The sequence below is a fragment of the Micropterus salmoides genome, unplaced genomic scaffold (assembly GCF_014851395.1).
Source record: "Micropterus salmoides isolate LMB-PRFRI ecotype aquatic unplaced genomic scaffold, ASM1485139v1 Ms_hic_scaffold_23, whole genome shotgun sequence".
Classification (NCBI taxonomy): Eukaryota; Metazoa; Chordata; class Actinopteri; order Centrarchiformes; family Centrarchidae; genus Micropterus; species Micropterus salmoides.
Window position 1 is genome coordinate 20513424 of NW_024041484.1, and position 22899 is coordinate 20536322.

A 22899-nucleotide genomic window follows, 5' to 3' on the forward strand; every position below is an offset into this window, starting at 1 on the left:
TTTTTCTTCTTTTCAAATGTGTGACCCCTCACATTTACCTTGTGACCCCTTCAGGAGCCCCAACCCACATGTTGGAAACCACTCATTTAAGTTTGGATGAGAGTTGTAGCCTCTGCGCCATGAGAGTGGTCCAGTGCTGTCTATGTAATGTGGGGAAATGTGATCGTGCATGTATTTTGACCCACTTTACCTCAACAACCATGCTGCGTGTCTTCAGCATCCGACGTTGCTTTGTGATGCGCTTGAGCACGCTGGCCAAGCATGCTGGGATATGTGCTGGTGTCCTGTTTTATGATTGGGCCACTGCACTGATCTCATGTTTAGTGACTGGATCAGTGCTGATATCCCGTCACGGCTGAAAACAACAGCCTCTTTGAAGCTGTGGTATATCGTTGCTCTGTGACACAGTGGAAACACTGGGACCCTTACTTTAAGATGAGGGGTGGATGGCTCGGGTGTCATCAGGTGTTTGTCAGTGCAGTAGCATCCAGCTCTGTAATTTTCTCCAAGGAGGCAACTGAAATCTGAAATAGGCTACGTCAAATATTAATGGTCTTCTTCATAAATTCCCGTGTGTTTTCTGTTTTTTCACATTCTTTCACATCAGTCACTCAGTTCATAAAAGAATCAGATATAATCTGCAGACAAACCTTAATGTACTGACTCAATTTCAACTCAGAAATTAGAGTAAGTTACTTATTTCTGACAAGAATTTCCAGTGACAAAGTCACATAATTTTAATTATGTATTCAAGTTAGTAGCACACTGGTGACATAGAGGAAGAAGAAACTGTTTTTAATGATTTATTTTAGCGTGAACCAAATCAGACTTTGGATAGAAGGGCTGTTGTATTATGCGGTGCCAAATTACGCACAGCAACCAACAGTCATGTCATAACCTTCAGCTTGTCTTTAACTTCTCCATCGTGAGCTTTCAGGGCATAAAATAGCGTGCTGTGTAAGTGTGAGCTGCTGCTGGTGGGGCAGCACCGCTTTTTCTAGCTTGATCTGAACTACTAACCAAGAGAGATCAAAATTCAATCCCGTTCTGAGAAAAAAAGAGAAATGACGTTATTTGAATATGTGCCCAAAATCCTTAATGAATAACTTAGGACGAGTAGGAGGCAAATGCTGCCCCAGCTGTTTCCTGTTGAAAATGTCTGTGTAATGTAGATAAATGTGAGGGATTTTCTCTCTAAATCCGTCTCCTGTTCGCTAAATCTCACTTCTCCAAAACGAGCCTGCGCAATGGAACAAAGTCGGAATATTGAGATGTGACATTGCCCGCATCTCATCCTCTTTCTCCCCGTTTTTAATGACTTCAAACAAGTTCATTTTCGCTGGGCTTTGTCTTGCGGAGACCCGTGGGGATGTCTAGCGCTCTCTCCTTTCAGTGGCATTTATGTGATGTCTTCAAGGTAACTTACCTGATTTCCTTTGACACTATAGATTATCACATTCACTTGCTCACAATTTGCACAGAGCATCCTTACCATGTGTAAATTAAGACAATACAAAATAGACAATATATTTCACTGCTTTTAAATGCATGAAAGATGTGGATTTATTCTGATTTGTATGCTTTTTATGCATTTAGTGAGCAACTGTCCTGCATTTCTTGGTGGGGTTTTTTCAACAGATAACAAGAGATTGTCCCACTTCAGTTTGAATTGACTTTTTTCTTTAGGAAATCTTGACATGAATCGTGCACGAGTTTCACTGCTCTGGTGAATGGGTTTTCATCTTCAGCGCTTCTGTGCGCCCTGTGCTCTTTTTCACCAGAAAGTCCTAATGCAGCTCTGCAACTTGTAATTACTGCTGAGTCTGCACTATTAAGTGCTAAATATCTAACCTGAGGCAGCGGGGTTGAGAAAGGAGAGCTTAACAAGGGACCGTGCGGCTGGAGTTGTGATGTAGATGGATGGTGTCCTGTGTTTATTCTTTTTATTATGTATATTTGGCCCACTCAGCTTCCTCGACCGGGTTTGGCGGGAGAGCCGTTTTCCATCTCACAGTTTGGATCGGAAAGATCCCTGGCGCTTTTTCTGTTTGTGAATTTTGAAGCACTTTTAGTTTAGTTGTGTGCGTAAAAATGCACTGACTGCTGTTGTTTGGCACAGGGGAAATGCCGAAGCTTCGGTACCGAACGGATAATAATGACATATTTTTAAATGGAATTGTATAGGCTAATATGGTTTGTTATGAACTAATGAGAACATATACGGGGGCTGAGTAGTGAGATGATAAGGAGAAACGTGTGTTCTCAATTTGGACGCGCTCTGCTCGGTTGCACACAGGCGCTCCGGAGCATCAGAACTGGTCAGCCTCCTGTTTGACTCTGGCACCAAGTGGAAGTTTGGATTTAATAAATTTTCCTCCACATCTCCAAAACCCCGTAAAGTTACCATCTGTGGCCACGGCCACTTTTATTTCTTTTTTTAAATTTCCTTTTTAGCAGAGCAAAAGCCTGTAAGTCAGGGGAACAAGCCTTCAGCTCACTGTTCAAATCTTATGTGGGAAAATGTTTAGAGGTGCCACTACTGATGCACCACTGAGCAAGGCACTGAGCCACCAACTGTCAGAGCTCTGCTGCTCAATAGCCAGCAGTGTAAGAGAGCAATGACTTTAAGTGATTTTCTTTGTTCATATTAGTGCTTAAATGAAAATCTCACTGATTATGCCCTGTCTTTAAACAGCAGTAAAATGTTAAATCTCTCTCTCTCTCACTGTGCTGCAGAGTGCGATGTGCTGTATCTCCTGTAGCCACACCCTCTCACTACTGCTGTGCGTCCTCACCCTGACTCCGACGGCAACAGGGGCGGGACCAGAGACCCTGTGCGGGGCGGAGCTGGTCGACACGCTGCAGTTTGTGTGTGGAGATAGAGGCTTTTATTTCAGTAAGTGCACCTTTTTATTTATTCATAAAGGTTGGCTGTATCTGTCCCAGAGCTCTCTACCTCCAGTGAGCTCATAAATAAAAAAGCAGCCAGTTTGACATCTTGTCTTGACTTTCTTCCTTCATTCATTCTTCTTCCACTGTTACATCTTCTCTTTAGGTTCACAATCACCCCTGCTCATATGTTTTAATGCTAAACTGTCACTGGGACAGGAGTCCTGATTCTGAACAAGCAAACCTAAGTGAAATATGGAATAATGATAAGTCACTATATTGCTGGTGGCAAATAGCAGCTTTGCCCATGGGCAAAGGTCTGTAAGTGGAATTTGGCTGACTATCTCTAAGAAAGAGGAGGGGTAGAAACTAAATGTTGCAGTGAAGTTTTTTAATTTTTCCACCAGAGAATGGGAAAGCGACCCAAAGAAAACCCTCCACCAACAATCCAGGATTTAAATCTCCAATTTTTCCATTAAGGGTACAACCCAGCCCAGAACAGCACGGGATATATGGAGCTACCGAGGTTAGGTGCAATGTTCCACCAGCAGCCAGTGTTTCTCAGGACATGTATCCTGATCTCTCTGTCAGAGATGGCTGTACGTTTGTAGTATAACGTACAGCCATTAGGTTATACACTACAGAGCTGAAGTGTATAACCTAATTATTCAAATTTCTTTGGCTGATTTCCATCAATTAAGTCAATTTGCTCTGAATGTCCTGGAAGAGCTTCGTATCGCTCCAAAAGTTGTTTTTTTTAATATAATAATTGATTGTCCCTCTGACTTCTGTGCAGATCTGACATAACAAGCCATTATTAATGGTTTGGTTTGGTCCCAAAGTTATGAAAGATTTTCCACATGTGGTAGACCTTGTCAGCTGCCAATTTCAAAATGAAAGGAAGAAGAGGATATAAGATTTCTGTGGGAAATCAGCAGCATCTATAATGCATTTGCAGTTGTTCTCTTTTCCAGTAATTGATTGCTTTTACCTTAACCTGAACCTGGAGTGGTTTGGAGATACACCTCCAGAACTTGGTGACTGAAGATTAGGGGCCAGGAGGGGGCCAGCCTTTGAATCCCAGCCTGAGTACAGCAGGCAAATAGCGTAGTAGTGGCCAGTGTATTAAGGCAACTCTAAAGCCATTAAAAGACAAAAATAGATAAGTAAATTTGATTGCTAAGATAACAACACATTAGTCTACAGCCACGTGTTTTACACAGCTGTACTTTGAGCCAAATGCTAACCCTCACAAAGCTAACATACTGATGTTCCAAAGGTAAACACCAAGTACAGCTGAGGCTGACGGGAATGTAATCAGTTTTGCATATATTTAGTCATAAACCAAAGTGCAAACTGACATGTGATACTTTGACCTGACGATGGTGCTACAGAAAAATTTAAGGGCTCATGGAAATTAGTTATCAAGCCATTTCACACAAAATCTTATAATGGCGCCAGAAAAAAGGTCAGTACAATTAATCCTCTGGAGACCATGACTGTCTGTACAAAATTTCATGGTAATTTTTGTTGAAATATTTCTGTCTGAACTAAAGTGACAGCGCTGCATATTTTGTTCAAAACTGTCGCCTCGTGGTGCTCTTGATTTTTGGCCATCTTCGTGTGATTGGCTCGTCAGTCCAATCCTTCCATGTGCTACGTCACCACCTTTCTTGGTGTATCTATCTATCTATCTGTGCTGCAAAGATTTCGGGGATATTTGAACTGCCCTCCTCACTTCACATCTACATTACAATACTTCTGAAAGTCCCAAAATCCTTTTTTTTTTGTTGCATGAACTGACAGGCTTTTTTCCTGCTTCAACAAAATCAGTGACCTATCATGCTGGGTCGAAATGTATGCTGTCAATGACGCCTATGCCTCAGGTACCTGCTACAGCCTTTAGCACCTGGTCATGGTACCAACAAAGCATCCTATACAAGAGAGCTGAAGATGTGCTCCAACATTGTACTCTTAATTAAAGCACATGTGATATGATGATGATGGCTCGGTGCATGACAAGCTTTGGCATGGTTAACGGTAGAAAAGACTGGGGCTGCGGTTAATAAAACAACAAAAATAATTGCAGGTCTGTAATGGGACACAAACCCTGATTTCCTGCATGGCAGTCGAAACATGCTACACACAGATCCACAACCCAACATCCATGCTACATGTGGCTCGCTACATAAAGCACACACTACTTCCTGTATATTGTCATTGGCTGTAAAGTAAATTGTGAGGTCTACAATTGTCTAATATGAACGTAATTCCTAGGGATACTGGGCAGGACAGACAGACTTCTTAGGTCCATTGCATCCATGCACCCATCTTGCCCATGCATGAGAATTAGGTTCAGATCACATGATTTAAGTCCAATGTCGACTGTTAGTACCAATGAAGAAAGTAGTATTTCGTACACATAGCTAGAAAGAAAGTAAGGTGACTGTGAATGTGTTACCAGAGTACATGTTCAGTCAGACTCTAATCATAGTCCAACTCTTAACCCTAGCCCCTAACCCCTTCCAAACCTTAATCAAGTGTTTCAGTTGCCAGAGATTTACCATACCACACATTATTGTTGTTGCAATGCATATACATTGTAGAAAAAAGGTGGCATACAACCTTCCAAAATGTCACAGCACGTATTCTGAAGTTTTTTGCAGAATCATCCGATAAAAACATTCTGTCTGGCAGTAGTGTCACCATGCACCTTGCTGCTGCTCCCCACCATCCCCCTGCCACATCCCTCCACCTCTGCGTGCAGCTTATCCAGGACCAGTCAACATCATTCTCTGCATTGGGCCCTGCATCAGTGTTTGCCAGAGAGTTGTTGGAGAGCCACCAAGCTGCTGCAAAGCTGCGAGTCTTGTTCGTCCAGATGCTGCTGGCAACACCGTCATGCTGTGAAGTGGTCATGACAGCCTTCTCGATTGCCAGTTTTCTGCCAGTTAAGACATTTTGGTCTTTGGATTCCCTCTGCTGCTGCATTTCACTTGTATAAATGACCGTGTTCCTTTCATTTAGGCTGAGAGACTGTGGAAGAGCATGTACTACATGGTCAAAGCCAACTTCATAGTAAATCATGCATCACATTTAGCGTTAATGTGATGCAAGGATTAAATCTTGAATATCAACAAGACTTGGACTTTGGCATTCCCTTCTTAGATGGTGATTGCTATAAAATTTTGGTTAATATTTTCCTTCAAAGTTACCTCACTTTAAATCCCATCTTAATAATTCATCTCAGTTTGAAAGTTTGTAAAATGGTCCCAAGAAGTGCCTGCATGCGGTAGCTTAAAGCTGATGAAATGTTTGAGATTTTGACAACGTTGTAGGGTGTCTAGAGATTGTATGACGTGAGAATGTGACAAAGTGTTGGCTACTGATAGCGGGGGTTTGCTACAGTTTTGTAAATGGTTCTCACAGGCTATAGAAGTATAGCCCTACTGTCCATATTCATCTCATGAGAAAGTGTTGAATGGAGGCCAATGTAACTCATGAATCCTCATGCAGGATACACTTCTTAAGCAGGAACAGACCTTTTTGTGGTACAGGGAATGTATTTGTCTTTCCCGCATAACCTTACACTGTGCAGTCACTGAACTGCACAGCGTCCATCTATCAATGCCACATTTTCCTGTGTTGAAAAAGAGGTGTATTTTACAAACACTCCATCCTTTTTCTGAAAAGACGATGAGGTTTGAGCAGCAGGGTGCTGTGCCTTGGAAAATATGCTGCTCCCTGTCTTCCCCTGTTTCTCTCGCTCTCTCATATTCTTGCTCTCATTGCTTTTTCTTCTCCTTTCTCTCGGTCGCCAAATGTACCTGTGGCTGTTTGTGTAAAATATCTGGAGAATCCATTCGGGTTCCGCAGTCTATAGGACCCGGCAGCATAACAGCTTGGCCAAAGAGGCGCGCTCCTTTCCCTGAACTCTTCCCCTCCAGTCTGGTCGTGTTGAACTTGGCAGTCGTCTGATTGATAATGTGTCCAGAAACAGTGTTGCAACGACAGTGGGCTTTCTGTGCAGAGAGTGCTTTTGCCAATCCACCTTATGCATGTCACCAGTAAAGTAGCACACTTGCATTTTAAGACTACAAATTTCCTACCCTGACAGAAATCCTAAATACTAGTTGGTGGAAAGTAATGAAACAAACTGTGGTTTATGAAACAGAAAAAAATCCACAACCGTAGTCAGTTTTTCCAATTATTAGCCTGACCTAGAAATCCTCAGTTGTCTTTGTAATGCTTTAGCAGGCAGGACCGTGGGGTGATTTCACTGCAATGTTCATTCCATGAATCAGATCTGTTATGGGAGTTTTTTGGCTAAAGTGTAAGTGCTAAGTGGCTCCCTGATCTAAGTCACTTCATATTTTATCAGTTCATGCTAAAATATTCACACTTATTCTAGAGTGAGTGTGAGATATATAATCTTACTGCTGACTCCTGTGAAATGCGCAAACTCTCCTGAATTACGACAAGATGGAATCATCCATAATTGTTGGTACACGAAGTTCTAATAAAAAAGAGCAGCCAAATAGGAAACGTGGTAATTTGTTTTAGCTGTTATGCCTTGTATTAATGGCATGTGGAATGAAGGTGGAAAGGAGTGGGAAACTTGCTTTTAGCAGCCATCGATGAGACTTCCTCTTCAGTGTTTGTCAATTTTATTCAAAGCTATTGGAGCTGGCAAGAGAGGTAGAATGTGCAAACAGCACGTCACATGCATGCACGCACACATGCACACACTCAAACACACACATTGCTTGGCCTTGTCCCTCAGCAGCAGGGGATTATGTGGATTACAGGATGATCAGGACACCCCCGCTCCCCTCCCTCCCTAGTTTTATACTGGACCTGAACACACAGCGGAAGGCACTGATATCTGAAGAAAGACCTCCTGTGTCCTCTCCATCACTGAGAAAAGGTGTCGTTTTCCCATTAAGACCTGAACTATAAATCTCTGACCCTTCTGTGAATTACAGCTCAGCGGAACAAAGAGGCATCTCATGAAAAGGACAGGCAGGCGTCATCCAGATTTAGATTTGTACATTAGCTGAAGTTGAGACATGAGGGATTTGAGGACACTCAGGGACTAAACAGTGCTTTACCTTTGAAACCCTTCATCAGTTTAATCCAATCACATAATGTAGGACCTCTATGAAGAGGATGTATCTTGTTGCATTAGTGCAGAGGTCACAAAGATTCATAGTTGATATCCTGGACCTTTCTGGCACTCTTTCTTCTTCATCTTAGGTAGTCTCATAAATTGTCTTTCATTTCTTATTCCAGTTGTAATATCAAAGAATCTCACACACTATTGAACACTTGTGTTCACTTCATTAACCAACATTTCAACTGAATTAGACAACCTTGTCTAACCCTCTTTGTTAATAAGATATCTTCTTATAGATACCTACTGGACACCAAAGAATCTCACACACTATTCATCACTTGTAATTAACCTCAGACCTTTGCACTTGTCAATCTTTGTCAAAATTGTTAGCCATTTGCATTGTAGCCTACACAAGAAAAGGATGGACTTCACTTAAAAATGTGAGCATTGTATCACCAAGAAAAATAGATCATGCAAGGGGGCAACCCTGTCTAACTCCCCTTGAGGCTAGAATTCATCATTTATAATTATACTTGAGATTTCCTTATACATAACTTAACCACATTTATTAAATGACTACTAAAATATAGAACGTCATACATTTGTTAACACTTTCCTACATCTCCAAATCAGCCTCAAGAATTAGCCCTGGCATCTTGACTTTTGTATATAATGAAATCATTTCTAAATGATGTCTCGTACAGTTGCCCAACAAATCTACCCTCAATAAATCGATTGATATATATTGATAATGCAGCTGGATAAGAGTCTAGTGTGACAGCGCAGTAATGCGAAGAACACGTAACTCATGCCATAAAGTCTTTGTGGTATCAATGATAAAGAGATAGTTTCCAGTACTTTAGCAGCTCTTATAGTCCTTGCCCAGCCGTAAACTGCCTGACACTTTGCAGGAAGAGCGGTGCACAGGCTCCAAGAATCCACTGGTTTTTATTGACCATGAACAAGCTGTAAAACTCAGATGCTTTCTGTACCACTCTGGAATTGGGGAATCTAGCCATTTATCTCCGGTGCCAATCCTCAGAGGAATTAACACTATGTGTGCTGAGGTTGTCAAACACCAAACGAACACCAAAAAGATGTTAGATGACATCAGATGAAACACTTCATCTAAACTCAATTTAACAAGTGGAAGACAGTCGGTTCTACTGCATAGTTCTCTGTTAAGAAGGATGCTGGCAGATTGACATGTAATGTAAATCATTTAAGGGAATACTCCACTCCAAAGGACTATTTAGAGCATCAAGCACTTGACAGGTGGTTCTGAAAAGTTTGTAGCCTGCTCATTCGTGGAGGGCGGTGGCTGCACTCCGCTTGGATTCACTGCAGATACAATTTATGCCAAAGGCGACTAAGAGTCACGGAAAAAAAAAAATATACCAGAACATATCAAAGCATCCATAGAAATGCCTCAAACCCCTTCTGCGGCATAAGTCTGTGTGCAGACAGCACTGTGTGAATAAAACACAGCCCTCTCATTCATTTCAATGCGACCTCTGTGAGAGCTCTGGCAAGAAAAATGCAAGGTCATCCAGCAAAAAGATTTTACTTGGCTCAACGTTTGCCACAATACAATATGACATCATCCAGCAAGGTGCTGCATTGGTTCGTGAAATACATGCACGTGCACATTCTTGGTAGATTAATTATGTAACGTGAATGGGGCAGTTCTATCTTGCAATTATTGCGACAATACAATGATTGTCGATAAAGTTGTAAAATGCCTTTTCCATAGTATTAAAAAGTTCTGTGTAGTGGTTTGGCTTCTGATAATCCTTTAAATTCATGGTCATTGTACTCTGGCATTCCTGGAGTGTATTTCATCATATCATTGGTATCCAAAGCAACACCCCCCTACAATGCAGGTCCTCAAACTAGCATTGCACTTCTATAACATTGTGTGCCTCAAGACTCAAGTGACTTCACTTCCCACCTATTAATCTATGGGTTCCGTATCTAACAATGTAAATAATCACTTCACCAGTAAATCTCTGATGATGGTACTTCTGGTGGAGCATCATAACTTTTAAGTAGTGAATTTAACTATGATGGGGAGAAACTATAAGTGTTTGAAACTAAAGTGGATTATGCTGTAGGAGAGCTTTGAAAAGTTTTTATGGATATTTTGACACGTTAATGTCCTTTGCAAAGGAGCATGCTATGAATTTTCCCGAACTACCTTTTAATCCTACAAGTGGTAGAGTATTTAATACTCAAAAGATATTTTTTCGGTGGAGTATTGCTTTAAATTAACTTTTACTGGCCCAACTAGAACCACTATGTGTGGTCCAACCCCTCCCCATCACCACCAGGTCTCTACTTCGTCATGATGGCTGAAACACGGACACACACTTTCTAATCTGACCTTCATTAACATGCATGATCCCTGCATCCTCCACCTAGAGAGCATTTCAAATAGCAGAGGGCCCGTAAGGCAAGAAGCACTGGCAGAAAAGGTTGTTTACCCATATTTGTTTAACAACAGTCACAGAAAACAACTCGTTGTTTATGAGGGATTACAGCAGTTATCCATGGAATTGAAGCATTTAAACCTTGCAAAGCTTTTAGACCTGATTATTATATGCATGTTTTTCCCCAACCTGCCCAAGCTGATTATCCTACATGTTACAACTGGTGCCAGCTGATTTTTCTCTCCCTTCCAGCTGTTTGTGCAGCAGGGATGCAAGCTATTTTCAGAATAATAGCGGATGTTAATTTGTAAGGCTTTATTGGGAGGGATTGAAAAACAAGCCAGGCAACGAGGCACAGCCCCTCTTTTGGCTTTCAGCAGCCATTACATAATCGCCAGCCAAACTCTAGTCATATTTCTCTCTTTTTAAATTTCTTGACATCAGGTGTTAATATAGCAGCCAAGGCCGGTCCCACCGCTACACACCACAGGGGAGAAATAGCAAAGGTTGTTTGTTCAGATGACTGAAAGGACTGAAAATTACACTGTGGAATACCTGGCTATGAAAGGTGTAACTGCCAAGAAATCAGCATCAGAAAAGTATAAACATGAAAATGACAAAAAGCTAAATCAATATTTTTTATCATCAACATATTTAATTTAAACAAGTCTACTTTGGCAGTTTGAGATCTGGATAAATCCAGTTCTTCTGTTCCCTAAATAATGCAGGTGCGCAGTGTATTTTTAGCATCATTCTACCTGATGTGCAACATGAAAGCCTCCCTATTGTCCCCCCTTTTCCTGCCTGTCACTCACACCTCCATTATTTTCCACTCTGCTTTGCGTCTGGGGGTCCAAGGAGAAAGATGCTTCTGTTTCTGAATGAAAGCTGCTCTCTGTCCAAAACAACATTGTCAGGACAAGGCAGACAGAGAGCAGAAGTTAATGCACTTTGTCAGCAATGGCAGGCTTCTGAGCCAAGAGCTATTAACTCTGAGAGGGAAAGGCATTTCCTCCTTGTAAATGCCATATTAAATTATTATTATTTTATTTGGTAACAGGGAAAAGCCCATCAGGGCTATATTGCTGAAGGTGAGCAGGGAATTGTAAATGGAGAGTCAGAGTTTTTTTTTTTCTAAAGTCCACCAAAAGAAGGTGGGTTTGGGGGGTAAAGGAATTGAAAATGGAAGTGAGTGTTGGCATCATATTAACTTGATTGAGTGTCACACCTTTAGATAATGTCTTCCTCATTATGTAAGTGTTAAAAATAGACTACAACACAATTTGCACCTCACCTCGACTGGCCTTGAATTTAGGGCTGTTTCTTGATATGCACCATGCCACCGTCTTCAACATCCATGTTCTACCAGAAAGACTCCAGGGTGCTCAGGCCAAATGAAAATGTGAATGAACAGTGGGGCATAGCCAACAGAGGTGCGGTCTCAAAGCCTGCCTGGCTGTTTCTACAGGTTGATCATACCCAGAGGGCTTGTGGTTTGGCCTCCCTGGATGGGACTCTGTGTAAAAGATCCCTGGACCAAAATGGCTGACATGGCTGATATTCTCAACATTTGGGTGACTGCAGCCCCCTTTTTACAGGGAAGCAGCTGCCAAAAAGGGTCCGTAGTGTGCAATGTGATACTCTGTAAATTTTACACGGAAGAGATCCATGTCATTAAGGCTGTTCATATATCTAAGGAATCAGACCTATGACCTGGCTATTATCACTGCTTTATTACAAGCGCAGTGTCTCCCCAGTTGAGCTTAATTCTACTAACAGTTCTGTCTGTTCGCTAATCTCGTTTCCCCTGAGACACTGCTCACAATCATGAGGGATTTATCAAATGAAATTATTTAGAGGATTCAGATTTCTAGCTAGCTATCGTCAATTTTGTTGGCTGAAAGGACAACTGCTGTTAGCAGATTTTATCCACTGTAGATTGTTAATATAACAGCAGTGTCCCAAGTTGATTAAAAGCGTTGTCTCTGGCTGACTTTTTTGTGTTTACATACATGATATCGTGCTAAAAGACTAAGGCTAAAGCTGCATTTTCCGAGCACAAATTCTTCATGCATACCAGTTTATGATATATGTATATGGCATGGAAATTATGAAAAAGCATTGCTCTTAGCTGCTTAGTTGAAACCAAGAGATTCAGCACCAATGATCAGCTATGCAGTTTTCTAACTCCTCCTGCTGTTCTGCTCAAACAGGTAAACCAACAGGCTATGGCCCCAATGCACGGCGATCACGTGGCATTGTGGACGAGTGCTGCTTCCAAAGCTGTGAGCTGCGGCGCCTGGAGATGTACTGTGCACCTGCCAAGACTAGCAAGCCTGCTCGCTCTGTGCGTGCACAGCGCCACACAGACATGCCGAGAGCACCTAAGGTTAGTACTGCAGGGCACAAAGTGGACAAGGGCACAGAGCGTAGGACAGCACAGCAGCCAGACAAGACAAAAAACAAGAAGGTGAGCACAGCACGAAACAGATACACTCTTAAAAAAAAATCAGGAAATATGGAAGAAAATAAGAGAATAGGGTTAGTGTTTTGGTGGTTTCTGTCAGAGCATGCACACATAATACCCTGAGAAATTATTGACATTTTGGGATATATGTTTAATTGTTTTCTCAAGTTAGAAGATAAGATTGATACCACTTCCATATCTGTTTGTTCAGTATGAAATCACAGCAAGCAGATGGTTAGCATAGCTTAGCATAAAGACTGGAAACAGCTAGCCTAGATCTGCTCACGGATCCAACCAAGAAGTAGTCATTCTAATTTTAATCATTTGGACGTTTGAACACAATAGTTAGATAGATAAAACATTATAATTAGTGAGCATTAGAGGTGCTGGCAGACAGTCAGACTAGCTAAAGCTCACTAATTAATGAAATGAAATGATTTGTGGCATTACGAGACTATTTCTTGGCCGGACATTCTCTGACCAGGGCTAGCTATTTCCCCGTTTCCAGTCTTTAAGCTAAGCTATCCAGCTACTGGCTGTAGTTACATATTTAGTGTAAAGACGAGAGTGGTCTCAAACTTCTCATCTCATTAAGCGCATTTTGCAAAATGTCGTACTGTTACTTCAAGTCAGTAGGTTCAAGTTTGCTAGCATTTAAATATAGCATGATAAATGAATCCATCCAATTTAAGTGTCTTTAATTTTCCTCCCACAGAGACCTTTATCTGGACATAGTCATTCATCCTTCAAGGTATGCACACCAGAGGATACTTTTCATCTAATTCTGTTGTTATTTTTTATGATCATTTAAATCCCTATAAATCATACAAATCCCCACTCTGACATTCTCAAGAGTTTCAAAAGCAGAACAACCTTTATTTTGAAATGAGAGAGATTCATGTAAACTTCTGAAATCTTAATCTTTTGGCCAAAGAAAGAAAGCATGAGTTGCCAACCTGCAGGAGAGTGTGATCCTTTTAAAATTTGACCGTGTGCTTTTTACCCTTCTCTCAAAAAAGAAAACCATTAGCAAGAGAAGGAACTAAGTGGTTTTTGTGGTAGACCCAGTGGCACTCCTGCTCCCCAGGCAGAATCTCCACTCTGCTACTGTACATTATGTGCTGAAATTCTGGCGTCTCACCATAACAGACTGACACATGCAAAGACTGGAGATGAAGCACACATATCACGTTTAGAGTATCTACGTGTGCAGTGGCTTCCACATCACTCATCTGTTAATTCATTTGTGGATTGTGGTGCACTGCAAATGGTGGTATTATATGTATTGTATGAATCTTCTTGTTTCTCTCTTGGAGTCAACCTGAAATATGAGTTCTCCTCACTTTTTGTGTCAGGAAATTTGAACTATTTGATATCGCAGCTGTTATTCATATGTTTCCCTTTTTCAAAAGAGGATTTTTGGGCAGCTTCAGGCCAAGCAAACCGCCCACCTGTGGGTGGGCGGTTTGCTTGGCCTACGAAAGTTAATTCAAGATGTGTTTTCAACTTTTTCAATAAGCCTACATAATGTTGATCATGAACCATGATTTAAATATCTGTCCCTTTACTACATTTAACATTTAGGTGAACCCATCATGCTGTTAAGTTTGTATTTAACTTGGACTTGGCAAGCTAGGCTAACTAGCTTCAACCTAGCTTATTAACTCTAGCAATTACAAGACATTACCCATTATATTAGATTCATTAGACTGACGAGTTTGTCCTGAAGTGACTTACAATAATTGCAGTAAGCACCATTAGTGATTTAAAACATCTGTTTCTTTACAACATTTAACATTTGGGAGTTAGGAGCTTAGCTTGCTAACGTTAGCATTGATTTGCATTAGATGTTAACTTTTCTGTCATATTATTACACCTACTGAGCACTATCTGTGCTGGAAATTAAATAAATTTCGCAGTATAGGAGTCGCTCTATCTGAGGTCCGACACTTTCATTGCTGCGCTCCATTCAAACGCTGTTCCTGGGGCACTTACAATATTTACAGTCGCTACCCAGAAAGGTTGAAAGAATTTATTCTCTACCTAAAACAAATCCAGAAAATGTAAGCTGTCTATTATTTCTAATGTAATCTAATGTAATGAATTTAATGTTATAAAGCCCTACTGTTTTTAATGATTGTAATAGTGAATAGAGACCTACCCAGCTTTACAGCAACAGTGTTGATCCTCAATATCGTTGTCCTCTTTCTCAGTAGTGAGGTGGTTCACTTTTACTTTGTGATGGTAGGCTTTAGCTTCTGTCTTTATTTTTTTCACGTCAGTGTGAGTCAGTTTGACAGCCTGAATACAACCTTTATTTGTATAATGCAACTGCTGAACTATCTGCTTCTTTCTGAGTTCGCTTTTTCCAAAAATTTGACAATATTACTCCAGGGAGTGCAGTAATAGACAGTGGCTGCGTCCGACAGGTCCGACAGTTTGTCAGACTTAGCAATAGTAAATAAGGGGGCTTGGCTTAGTGAAGGGTCAATTATGATTTTTACCAAACAATAATATAGCTATTGAAATTTCTTGGCAAACATGCATTTTTATTTCAGTTTGACTTAAAAGACAGTAATTATCTCTGTGACCAAATTTTTTTTCAACATCCAAAGAACAGCTGTTTTTCAAAGCTTGTTTACTTTATGCTGTATCTCTGCCACATGTCTAAAATGTGTTTCTCTTTTGTTGCAGGAAGTGCATCAGAAAAATTCCAGTCGAGGCAACACGGGGGGCAGAAATTACAGAATGTAGGGAAGGAGTGAATGGACAAATGCCCTGCGACTTGGGAAGAGAGAAGGGAGTGGCCTTACCTGGTACCCCTGTGGAATGGTTCACTGTAAAACAAAACAAAGAGAAAGCTAACAGTGGTCTGAAAAGCTCTTCAAAATGATTGAAACCTGAGAGCTAAGTGTTGTTTAAGGGTTTGATGAGGGATCTTGTGATTATTTTATACACTGCACCATTCCATATCAGGAGGAATTCTTTGTTAATGCAATGTAACAGACTAGTTTAGCTGCTGAGACACGAACAAGAGCTTATTATACCTCCATGTGTGAGCTGCAGCATCCCCTGGCTCCAGGAAATCTGGGCTTCAGCCAATCAGAGAGCGGCAGGCTGTGTTTGAGAATGAGTGGTCCATCCTGTCCCTTGAACTTTGGGGAAGTAAATCCTTTTACTCTAAGAGAGTGGATTCATTCGCTCCTTTAGTAAGACAGGATACTTTGACATCAGTCACATATAACAGTTACTACCCCGGTTAATTATCTTACCTTCAGAGTTTGTTTTTATGCACCATGCATTACGGAGGATTATTTTTAAAAAACGAGGTCATTATCAGACTTTAACATTGTTGTAGTTATTTTACCTTGAGCCCAAATCAAATCCCTACTTCTCATTGACTGAAGCAGTGTTCTGCTAAGTGGAGTCCCTTGAAGGTTTGAGTCCAATCCAAATCCCTCCTAAGCCTCAGGAAGTGTTGAGAATCTGAGGACTGAGTCTCCAATCCAAACACTTCTATAACAACAGATCAAGCATCATTAGAGGGGATTTTAAGGAACAGTTGGTTCTGCAAAAACAAGATTTTGTCTGTTTTCAAAAACAGAGAAACAAATTAACCAGAAGCTAAATTGAATTAAAGTTTTTTTTGGTCAGTCAGTGCATGGCGCTTGTTTGATTGTCAGAAATGGGTCATTCAGTGGATTCAAAGTGCATTTGGCTCAAGTCGGTGGCGACAATCTGGCAAAATGTTTGTTGTCTGCATCCTTTTCACATGTCACCACCATGGCCAAATCTAATTTTTGCAAGTCAACAAGCACTCTAAGACACCCACCAGAATCCACGAGATTAAAATCTTTTTCTTGTCCTCTTGAAGAACAATGTGTTCCCAAATCAGTCAACACAGAAGTTTAAAGCAAAATACGGAAAGACTTTAACAATAGGCATGTAGATGGGAAGTTTAATGATTAATCAATCTTGGCCTGTTATATTTTGTTAGTTTAGGGAGGCCGAGAACTGCTTTAACTTTAGTTGTCGCTTGGACTGCATTACCTGCTATCATGGCGAGAGTAGAACAAAACTCCACTGCATCTGTTGCAAAGTCCACTGAAGAAACATGCAGATTACATGATTTGGTAAATATTGCAAACCAAAGTGACAAGTCCTCCTGGAGATGTGAGATACGGCACACGTATAACAGTACACAAACACACATACAAAGCACCCACAGTGTAAATGAGAGTTGTGTAACTGTGAGCAAGGTTCAAGCACACACAAACACACATGTTTCATAAAAAGCCAGTTCTGAGAAGTCCTTGCATGAGGACTGACAGTCATGGCTGTTTGTCCAAGCCTCCTTGTGGATTTACAGTCATTTTTTCTCACAAACCACCCAAGACATCTCATCTCTGGCTCTGCCTCCTCTGCCTGTGTATAATCAAACAGTACTCCCATATATGTTAACCTATGCATTACTATCATTCATTGTACATGATGGTTTCATATAACAAAACTGTATTAAGAATCCTATCCACTGTATAATGGTGCTATTTTGTAGTTTGTTACTTGCAAGAGATGGCTAAGACGGACAGATGGCAGGGCTTACATTGAAGGTCTTCCCTTTTGCACAGCCTTGTGGCCACCATTTTAATAGTGTTTTTATTTGTAAGCTGTTTCAATAAGGTAGTAGTGTAAGCGAGCAAATGTATCTGTGTGAAATCTGTGAATGCATGGAGATAAAAAAAGAAAATGAAAATACCATGTTGTGGTCCCAAGAAGGCAAAATGCTATTTTTTCTACTGTTTTTGAATTATTTTCTCAATATAGATCCCTTATGCCAAATAACTTGACAAAAGTACTGTGAACTGTGATTCTTCCAATTGTATTGAGATTGTTGAAATTCATGGTGTGCTTTTGTCTGTCCTGAGATGTGTGTACATGCACTTCACTGGAAGCCAAGGTACTGATTATTGAAAACACTTAACGCGAGGCTATGTAACTTTTGCTGAACAGCGCCCACTGTGGCTACAAGTGATAATTACAGGATAATAGTATTAAATTTGCCTTCATTTTCAAATATTCTCTTGACTCAGATGCTTGAGAGGCACTGTTGTGTTTATCTGTGACATGCTAAAATGTAGTGTAACAGGAGCACAAGTAGAGAAGAGCTGGTGTCCATTTATGCTTCCTATCAAGATGTGCTACTTAGTGGTTCTGTGCATGCACATGACCCTCAAGCGTGGTCTGTTTCCACGCAAATAAATCTGTGCAACCTTCCTGTTGGGCATGTCATCAAGACTGTGGCTGATCGTGAGCAATATCTAAAAAAAACATGGAGTGTGTAGTGGTGCAATATAAAATGATTCTGTAATGGGAGCATTATTTGATAGGGGATATTAGTAGTCAAAGTACGCTACGCCTAAAATCTTAAATTATGATGTTATAATTATCATATATAATATAAGAATACTGTGAGAGTTATACCTTTATAGGATTGGAAATGGGAACACATAAGGTAGCATTTTTTGATGGGGCAGTGAGAATCGATAGAATCTGCTATGGATAGCATATATCGTCAGAACACCGTATGAGCAAATATAAGCCTACTTATTAATGTCACACAGCGTCTAGCTTAAAATAATAGTTCAGAATTTTGGGAAATTCACTTTCTTGTTGAGAATTTAATAAGATCAATTCAACTTTCGTTTCATTCTGGTAAATATTCAGCCAGCAGCTTAGCTTAGCACAAAAAGTGGAAATTACCTAGCCTGGCTCTGTCCAAAGTTAACAAAATCCACCTACCAGCACATCTACAGTACATAAATGAACAAAAGAAATGACCCCATAAAATCCCAGTGTGTCATTTTTACACTCAGTTTGTTTTACAGATTAAACAAAAGAGATTTGTGTGTTAATATATGAGCTTTAGTGGTGCTGGTAGGTTTACTTCCCCCCTTTCAGATAGAGCCCAGCTAGCTAGCTGTTTCCCCCTGTTTCCAGTCTTTATGCTAGGCTATACTCTCTGATCTGGTTGTAGCTTGTAACTATTTAGTGTCCAGATATGGGAGCATTATCAATATTCTGAATCTTGCAAGAATGCAAATAAGCATACATTCAATAAATGCCGAACTGTTGCTTGAAGTTTGCTTACGTTAGCTAACATTAGCCTGTTGCAGGTCATACCAGACCAAATAAGGTTGTAGTGGCAAACTACTTAACTTTTTATTTGTAAGAAGAAAAATGTTATATCCTTCGAAAGTTACAGAGTCTCATTTAAAGAATAAGCCAGGAGTTTAATTTATTTTGACTAAACATTTGTTAGCAGCTCTCTGAATTAAAATTTATTTTCACAGATTAATTTAAAAGTGTGTTTTTATCTGTAACGATCAAGGTTTTAAAATGGGAATTTGCACATGTACTTTGGTGTCTATAGCTTACAAATTCTCATATCAGTTGACCTGGCGGCTGAAATGAAAAAGAAGTTGGTTGAAGAACAACTCTGGTCCTCCCAGATCTTCAGATATACAGTACAAACCAAAGACTTTATAATGAGAAAAATGCTCACTCAGCACTATTATGTCATTAAATATCAGTTGATGCCATCATTATCTGAACTGCACTGCAGCTACAATACACCCTTCACACACTGTGTCTGGTACCTGAAATACAGCTTGTGTAATAGACAGCAAAGTGAGCCAGTATATAGGGTTTATTTGGAGCAGCGATGAAGAAGGCTACAGCAACCAACTTAAAATCATCTGACTACAAGTCAATTAAACATCTGTTTGTCACTTGTGTGAAATAATAGATAAAACTGAAAATGTGGGAGTTAGTGAGACATTCACGACTATGTGAAGTGTTTAATGAGAAAGCTCACTGATGAAGCTCACTGTCCCAAGAAACTGTTTGATTACAGCGCTGTTATTTATGGTGCTCGATTGCCTTCTGTAGAAAAAAAAATACTGACAAATTGTTCACCATTCCTGCTGAATAAACCACTTCTCAACATCACAGAAATGGCTGGAGAATTTCTTCATGCAGCATGCACATACACTCCTGTAAAATTACTCCCTCTATTACCCAACATCACGCTGGCAAACTCTATAGGTCTGTTATGAGTTACCCTGTGGATTCAGACACATATACAGCTGATAATTACAAAGTAGAGGTTTGTCTCTCTTAAACATGAGCAAATCTTTAATATTTCGGCTATAGATGAAGTCGTAACTGAAGCTGAGGCATTGTGGATCGTGCAGTATGAAACTGAGCATACTGTGTTTGCTGAATGACAAAATGATACTTCCTAAGAGGTGGTGGGGTCTGCCAAAGCAAACAGAGCAGGGCGTGGTGCTCCCTGAGGCCAGAGCTGCATGTTCAGCTCTTTGGAGGATGCTCGCAGTGACAGCGCCAAGCTCTCACTCACTCACTGTCAGCACTTTTTATATGGATGTATGTGGCACAACAATCAAGCTCAAATAAATTGGCTCTCTGGCCGGTGCTCGGCAGACGGCAGAGATCAAAATGTGGAGCAGCAGGGAGGTTGGCGAGGTCCCGATCATTCCAGCCATCCTGGATGTTATTTCATCCTTCTCTTTGACTAATACAGAATCAATTATCTCACCCTAATGGTCCAATTGTAGGCTGCAAGCTTGCAAGATTTAGAGTTCAAATAAATCAGAGAGAAATTGTGTGCAGGGAGGCCTGGGCAGTGACCAAGCCATAACAAATAAGCCAATTATGAAAGTGAAGACGGATGTACAGTATCCAGTTGTAATTATTATAATATATAAACGTCAGGATGTCTTCAAAATGCTCTGTTTATCCTCTTATATGTGCTAATTTTGGATTACATGGTGACTCAAGGAGTGCAACACAAACATGTTTTTATATAACCTCAAGAACCAGGATGGTTCTGGAAAGAACACTATCCGTTCTCATTGATCTGCATGCACTCAGGATCCAGTGCATCTAAGGACACAGATGTTGGACGTAGACCTGAAACACAATCTCTCCACACTCTTCAACTCCTCATCTTAAGCACACGATTGTCTTTTGAATGACCTTGTGGTCTGTTTTACTACACTCACCAATTTTACTACTTATTCTACTGGTTGTTTTACAGGAAAAGTGGTTGTAAGGCTTCATCAGTCTTTAACCATTCATTTTTCCCAATAGGACACACAGGATTTCTCTTTGCAGGGTTTTGCTCCTACTGTCGTCAACTCAGCATTTGTTGTCTCTAATCCCAAATATCCTCATATCCTGAAGCTAGCATCCATTCTTGGCTAGTGATGAGCTGATCATGACAAATTTACAAGTAGCCTTGTGTCACATTTTATTGTTACCACGAGCCAAGGCCTGATGTAAAAGGAAATAGAGACACAAGAGTCCAGCAAGTGCACTGTGAACTAGACGGGAATATGTTAGCTGTTAGATTAAAACGTGTTAAAAAAAAAAAGAGAGAAAAAAAAGTGTCTAAACCATTGGAGGAGATTCTCCCTCTTTCTCAATTTCAGTCGACAGTGGAAATTCACTGAGGCTTGATTATAGCAGGAGAGAGTGTTGGCTCAGCTGTGTGCTTTAAGAACCCATGATGTCAGAGCCTTATTTTCCTTGGAGAGACTCTCATCAGCTGCATTGTTCCAGGAAACCATGGTCTGTTCTCTGGGCAACAAAAAAAATCCTGCCCAAAATGCGGTCCCTGCTTCTTGCACCCGCATCCCTGTTGAATGCAGCGCGCCGGCCTCTGGCACAACTCAAGTCTCTGCAGCACAAACACATAGATATCAAACATCAGGCATGGAGCATCAGTGCATCACATTTCCCTGGAACCGGAGCTGCTTCCTCTCTGTTGCAACAGTGGTTGTTTTTTCTCTCCTTATATTTTCTATTAGAAGACGAGTGTCAGTGATGAAAGGCAGTGTGTTAATACAGGACAGGGAAATAATGTGTTGGTCCCTGGAGGATTATAAAACCGTGCTGCTACTGATGTCATAGGGCCGAGATTTCTGAAGTCTCTATGCACAAATCTGTAGGAGGTTTCATTGAAATACAGCACTGGCAACTGACAGGTGATGGAAGCAGACAGAGCTTATGAAAAAAACTACTCATTAAGTTTAAAATGTAAACCATACACAAGGCCAGATAAAATCTGGACATAATTATGGCTGCTTACAAACAGGACTAACTGTAAATCAGAGACAGCACAGTCAAAAGTTGAATAAAGTAGTTGAATAAACTTTACTGGCATGAAGATTTGACAAGCTGTGTTGTGGAAACAAAAAGATTTAGTAAATAATGTTCATGGATACCCACCGAATCACATCTGGTCCTCATAAGATTATTTGACTCTTGGCTCTATTGCTAATGTTCTTTGTTAGAGAATTATGGTAATGATTTCTTAGAAGTTCAGACCAGGGGGGAAAAAATCACAGTTACCAGATAAAAGACCTTCACCACAGCTAAGAGTTCATCAAATCTTCTCAGTAAGTGCCCAGAAGCCAAGTGGACTTGCATTGATTTGCAGTGTGTCTACTGTCCATATCAGTACATTAATACAGCCTATATCATCAGAAATATGGGAAAAGGGAGGGAGAGATTATCAGAAAGAGAGAAAGAGCGAGAAAGGTTACAACAACAGAGCATGAAGCTCTCAAGTTCAGTTGTGCTTCTGCTGGAACGGCCGTGCCCCTGTGGACAAGTTCAGTCCTTCAGTAGAAGTCCTCGCCCTCCAACAATAATACTTACAAAATAAAGGCTGACCGCTCCAAGTAAAATCATTTCAGCTGAGTTCAATAGCTATTATTCATGTCCTGGTACTCCATCCTCTGTGCTACGGCTCCTGTGATGTTAATAAGGTAAGCCTTTTGAGTTAAGAAGAAGCCTGCGAGTAGCTATGTCAACATGAAGGTCCTTTGGTTTTTGCTTGCCTCCGCCTTTTATCATCAGCTGATGATTGCCACCTTGGTTCAGGTGCCTGTTGATCAAATGCTCCCAAGGCT

At 40.6% G+C, this 22899-nt stretch overlaps 1 protein-coding gene across 1 annotated transcript; it reads left to right on the top strand.

The window, feature by feature from the left end:
* Nucleotides 1-1065: 1065 nt before the first annotated feature.
* Nucleotides 1066-19909, top strand: igf1 (insulin-like growth factor 1). Its single transcript, XM_038738328.1, has 5 exons — nt 1066-1417; nt 2737-2896; nt 12648-12904; nt 13617-13652; nt 15596-19909. Exons 1-5 carry the CDS (start codon nt 1370-1372, stop codon nt 15653-15655), a joined length of 561 nt encoding a protein of 186 aa, XP_038594256.1. The 5' UTR covers nt 1066-1369; the 3' UTR covers nt 15656-19909.
* Nucleotides 19910-22899: the final 2990 nt, after the last annotated feature.

Coding starts and splice junctions, on each gene's coding strand:
- igf1 (XM_038738328.1), top strand. CDS start 1,370: ATGTCTAGCGCTCTCTCCTTTCAGTGGCATTTATGTGATGTCTTCAAG. Junction 2,897..12,647: donor AGATAGAGGCTTTTATTTCA/GTAAGTGCACCT, acceptor CTGCTCAAACAG/GTAAACCAACAGGCTATGGC. Junction 12,905..13,616: donor ACAAGACAAAAAACAAGAAG/GTGAGCACAGCA, acceptor TTCCTCCCACAG/AGACCTTTATCTGGACATAG.